At 43.0% G+C, this 6,000-nt stretch overlaps 1 protein-coding gene across 1 annotated transcript in view; it reads left to right on the top strand.

The window, feature by feature from the left end:
* The window catches only part of LOC144792735 (cystine/glutamate transporter-like), a 336,763-nt gene extending 331,740 nt beyond the window's left edge, over nt 1–5,023 (top strand). Inside the window, exon 12 of the mRNA XM_078667944.1 lies at nt 3,670–5,023. Within this exon, the coding sequence (XP_078524070.1) occupies nt 3,670–3,734 (65 nt within the window). The 3' untranslated portion in view covers nt 3,735–5,023. The remainder of the gene's footprint in view (nt 1–3,669) is intronic.
* The last annotated feature ends 977 nt before the right edge of the window (nt 5,024–6,000 follow it).

Genomic DNA, 6,000 nt, shown 5'->3' on the forward strand with positions numbered 1-6,000 from the left:
AAATCAATGTCCGCTCAGATCAATGTCTCAAAACAGAAATCGTCCTCAGCCTTGACCCGCGCGATCATGCACACAGTAGTACGGCACCCGAGCCGCCGCCATCTTAGAAGAGTCAACAAACCGGAGATGACTGTCGAAATGCACACAGAAGCAAACCCAAAACAAATGTACACATTCGAGTCCACTGTCTCCAGGTCCCAGCCATGCCGACAAAGATTCTCGGAGTCGCTTCAAGTCCTGACGCACCAACTCAAAAGAGGGCGAGCGTACCGCCCGGATGATCCTCCACGGTTTCTGCACAGAAGCCAGCAGCCTCGACACAGGGCTCGATTGTCCTCGTATCCGTCGCAGTGTCCCACACTCTGACACAGTCGGCACAGCCAGTACCTGGGCATGATCAGAGACACCCTCCCGAGAATCATGTATCCCACGCATCTCAGGGTCGACCTCAATAAGACTGGGTGCAGTGGACTCCAGTACTCTGGCAATACCACCAGTTTCAGAAACAGCCGGTTGTAAATGTCCCCATCCGAGAGCAGCGGCATCTAGTTTACTCCCCAGGATATGTGTCCTCCGGGCCAAGAAAAGACAGAGACCATCGAGTGCTGCGAGTATTACTCCAAGCATAAGCTGAACTCCGGGCCGTTCCGTAAGCATCAGCCCGCAAGCGGCTTCCCGGACAGGAGATGGAGAGTCCGCACAAAGAACATGGCCGTCCGGCTCATCTGCAGAACTGAGCTCGGGCGCCTTGGCGGAGCGGGTCCGGCTCACCGAGGGGTCGACGTGAGGCACCATACCTTGCTCTCGGCTCCCGGTCCGTCTCCCGGGCCCCCAGAGACAGACCCTACAAAGATTAAGGGTAGAACCAGCAAGTCAATCCATCCGCGTGAGAGGGGGTCACTGCCTGATCAGGATATACCCGCGACCATCAGACCGACACCCCTCCGTGCTCCGGCAGAACAACACGCCACTTGTACCCACAGCTGAAGTAGTAGTACACTTCACTCCGGTGCCAAAAACCCCCGAATAGTGAGTTGCGATATCAGCGCAAACCTCCCCTCTGCTCCGACGGGCCGGCTCCTCCTCATTTTTATGGCCGATGACAACGAGCCGATGGCCGGCCGCACTCGCACTCGCGGCCCCGCTGAGGCAGGCAGCAAACTTCAGGGCGACGTTACAGCGCAATCAGAGCAGTAAAATCTTCGGGGTTACACGAGTCGGCACCATTCCTATTCCGCTACACGGGGGCAGCGCGCAGGTACAGGATGGGTGGCAGGATCTTGCAGCAGGATAAGGAGGGTTACGGAGCCGGGAGCCTAAGCGGCCATCGCGGTCGCCATCTTGGCTCCTCCCCCAACATGGGTAAAATTAAGTGAAAGGGATGGTGTAAAACAGAATACATTCAAGAATGGCTTTTCAAGAGTTTGAATACAGTTCAACACACTTAATTGAGGAATTGAGATCAGCTTAGTGAGTCTTGCTGACTCACCCATTAATAAGGAACATGGGAAAATACTGCTATATTCAGTGCTAATCACTGAAACAAATGTTCCCTTTTCACAGTCTCTATGTCCTTCTTCCTGCTGTTCTTCTAAGCACCTCAGCACTTAAGCTCCTTAGTTTAAGTTATTCTAAGGCAGAAGAGAACCTTTTAGCAGGTAGACTCTTTAAAACTCCATAGCACACGGGCTCCTTGGAGCAAGTCCTTCTAGCAGTCATGCTCTTCTCAGGAGAGGAGTATATCTGCTTCACAGGCATAGACCTGGTACCATATACTTGGGGAACAGTAGTGGGTGCAGAAGCTCAAGACAATGCTAGAAGAAAATAACTTCAATAATCTAGACATCAGTAAGAAATTCTTATGTGCAAACAAGCAACAAAGTCATTTATGATACTTCATGTACAAGAAGGTTCTCGCCTTGCAGTGGGACAAGCACGGTGTGTTATAAAGTGCAACTGTTTACCATAAATCAGATCTAATAAATGTCACACTTCCATATTTCTACAAAATGGTTTGCTTGTTGCTCTTGTTGCATTAAGTCCTTCTCAGAGTACCATGCATCAGAAAACCAAAATGCTGATACCTTTTCTCAGATGTGCAAAACTCTCCTCTGCCTCTCATTCCTCCTGTATCCCTATCATTTAAACCCCGGAACTACAGGGAAAAACAATTTGTCTGCCTACTCTTTGCTTAGACCTCCTTTAGAGAAAGAGCACCAGAATGTCTCCTTGGACCTGTACTATGAGAAGAGAGTAGTGTTACTAAACCATTGCACTCAAGATAGGCTGCAGCCAGGCCCAGACCAGCCCCTCCCAACTCGTCCTGGGCTTGCTGTGGAGCAGGGTTCTCCAAAGTCAGTCCTGGAGGGCCCTATCCATGCTAGAATATAAGGATTGCTGCATTTATCTCAGTGGGGATATGCTAAAAATGCTGCATGCATCCGGCCCTCCAGTACAGACTTTGGAAAACCTTGTTGTAGAACATTGGAGAGATATCGGAGAGATGAGCTGTTATCAAATGTGAATTCCAAACAGAAGCTGTATGTCACCAGAACACTGTAGCTGTGTCAGCAAAATATATATACATAATTTCTCACAACTGAGATCAGTTTACAGGTTAACTGGAAACTCACTTCACTAATTTCCTTTTCAGAGAAGGTTATCTGCAAGCTTTACCTTTTGTTCTGATTGCATTTCAGTCAAAATCTACAAATTAAATGTCACATTACATTTTAGACGGCAGTACATATAGACCTGCAGCATGTATATATATTTGACACCATACATTTCACAGATTTAAGAAATATATATTCTAATACATTTATCTCCATCACTTCCCATATATTCACATATGATTTTTGCAGCTGTAGATCAAACGTGCACAGGCAACTGACAAACTGTACTGATTTCAATTTACAGAATCAAAAGTGTACACCTTCGAATAACTCACTTGCGGCTAGGCCTAATTAATAGGCACCAGACAATCATGAAGATAACATACCAATTGTCCAAAGAACAAAATGGAAGAATTTGCTAAAACATTGATTTCCTTACAATCATGATAAAGACTATTGTAGTCATTTAAATAGAATGATTGTTTATATGCTGGTTATAGTAGTGATATAGAGCAAAAACTAGGACCTTCGATGGATAAAATAGAAATAGATATCTAGTTAGAATTAACTCAATTGCATGGTGATATAATAGATCCCTAATCTTTCGAAATGTCGTTAACGGTAAAATACTTGGGCAATGTCTGAAAAACATTCCATTAAAGTGTTGTTCCAGTATCCAAAAATGTTCTTCACCTACAATAGTGTTGCTGAAGTTAAGTTCTGTTATTTTTTTTATATTAAATAACCGTTCCTCCATTAAGGGTACCACTGTGGAATTCAGACTAAGTAAAGCAAAAACATTTGGGTTAATTTATGTAGAAAGTGTGCATTATTTTCAAAATATAGTCAGGGTTAGGGATGTTTTCTTGTTAATATTAGATTTAGGGTTAGGATCATGGGTAGGGTAGTCTTATTAATATTAGTGCTAGTGTGCTTCACCACTTTATTATATTAATGCGGGAAGAAAAATTCCTGTATCTTTCATGTCATCTGTTGGTTACTTTCCTGTTCAGCCATTTTGAATAAAAAAAATATTTTCTTTCTTTGCTTCTAGATTTCCTGACAATGAAGCTGCAGCTTTTGATGGAGGTGATTCCACAAGAAATAACGACCTACTGAGCAGGAGTGCCTACACCTACAAATACCCATTTCTGAACAAACTATATATTGTGGCACTATAACTATAGACTGATGCACCATAACACAAACTACTGTGCCACTAAAATCTACATGCACCATAGGACACTGGCACACTGTGCCAAACTGGCAAGTGTGCACCTTTAAACAACCCTCCAACTTGGCACACACAAACCTTGCCACCACAATATTCTGCTCACAATAGTACATGAATTTGGAGCCATAGCACTTGGTATACTGTGTTCTGCTCTTTCACGCCACTAGAACATTTCAGCAGTGTAGCCTGATATCCCTGTCACACCCAAGGAATTATAGCAGTTGACACCACATTGGCAACATATCATATCACAACCTTAATGACAATTAGCCCATATCTAACCAATTGTAGCACACTGCATTTAATTGTCAGCATGGCATATTATATTTCCTTGATAACATAGTTCATCAAAACTCCATTGCACAGAAGTACACTTCTCATTTGTGGTACCAAAAACGCTTTTGCATTTTGATAGCATATGACACTGCACATCCTTGACACCAATGTACTTTGTACAATCTTGTTACTATGAAATAGAACACAACAGTAGCAGCAAGTAATTCAGCACAATAGGACCACATGTGACTGTAACACTATGGCACCATCATTTATAGTGTTACCTCTACACCTTAGCAGTCCAAACCACTGTGCCACCATTGTACCCTGTGCCAACATAGCACTGCAGCACACTGCGTTACTGTTTCACAACAGCACTATAGCACTTTGAAGCTACTCATCCTTGTTTAGGGCAGAAACAACAGCGCATACCTTGGTCATGAATAAAAATAAGTCATCATTGCTTGATAACGTTTCAAGCTTTTAACAATTATGTTAGTTTTAGCTCTAGTTCCAGTCCATAGGAAATATGAATACAGCATGGTCTAATAATACTGGCTTTTTACTGGTTTGACCTAAAAGCTAAAATCCACCCTAGTTCACAAATGAGGAATCAGAAAACAAGAATGAAATGTTCTGCCATCTGTAAATGAGTCTTCATCAGGATCATGAATGTGTTGTGCAAAAGCACTATAGCAGCTTGGAACCAGGCATCACTCTTTATGGCTGGGGAATATAGTTTGTAGCATTGCGACAAATACACAATGATTCACCATTGCAAGATAACATTTCTAGATTGTAAGCTATTATTTTAAATGTATCTCTGTTTATTCTCTTTATGAAAAAGAAGCAAATTGGGCTGATAATGTAGAATTTATACCAGACTGGAGCTCAAGTTGAACACCATGTAGGTTTACAAACTGGAAATCAGGCTCCTTAGATGAGAATTAAACTGTTTCAGTGGCAAATGAGCAGTCTTCATTACAATTGTGAAAGTGTACCATGCTTGCAATGCCACAATAATGTATGAACTATAAGAAAATTGCTCTATGGATGTATGAGGGCCCTTCATGTTCCACAGGGTCTACCTTCAACCAAGGTTTTTAGACAGGAGGAGATACACTCTCCCTCTGATTAGTCTTCCTTTTTCCTAAAGAATCTAACTAGTGCATCTGTATGTGGAACTGGTAGCGCTGTATTTACTGAAGAAGTAAATGCATCTTCATGGGACTGATTTGTATTGACCCTGAAATCTGCTGAAATTGCTTGGATTGCAGTAAGCCTAGTCTGCAGCTTTAGCTGAAACAAGCGGAAATTAGTGAGTGATGGACTGGGTCGATCAGTCCCAATATATTGTTGCACTAAGATAGATATGTTTTAGAATTCCCCACATTTCCTTTTTTTGGGCACCCATGTTGTTGTTGGGTTCATCAGTGGAGTTCACCATCAGGAGGTTGCTATCTTGACCTATGTAGTGAAACAGCCTTTTGACTGAGGGTTTAGTGCATATTGGCCAATTGGGGACTAACAGTGGGGCAAAATCTCAATGCACAGAAGATAAATTGCTGGGTCCTGAAAATAAGACTTGAGCTTTTTACACATATTTAGATGCCTGTGCATTGGTGCAGCTCAGGTGTGCACTGATATAACAGAGAAGCATGGGTTGCCAGTTATTGAGAAGGAAGAGGTTACCTGTGAAAAAAGGACATGCTTCTGAGGTATTGCATGACAGCCTCCATTGATAACTTTGGAGGAGTTGGTATGGGCGTGTGTGATTCTGTTAGGCCTAAAGTTCAGCATCTCCAGATGACCAGGTCCTGATGCACTTTGGCATGTTCCATGGTCTCCAATAGAAATCCTTAATTGGTTGGTATT

The sequence above is a fragment of the Lissotriton helveticus genome, chromosome 1_1, assembly GCF_964261635.1.
Source record: "Lissotriton helveticus chromosome 1_1, aLisHel1.1, whole genome shotgun sequence".
In the NCBI taxonomy this organism is placed as follows: Eukaryota; Metazoa; Chordata; class Amphibia; order Caudata; family Salamandridae; genus Lissotriton; species Lissotriton helveticus.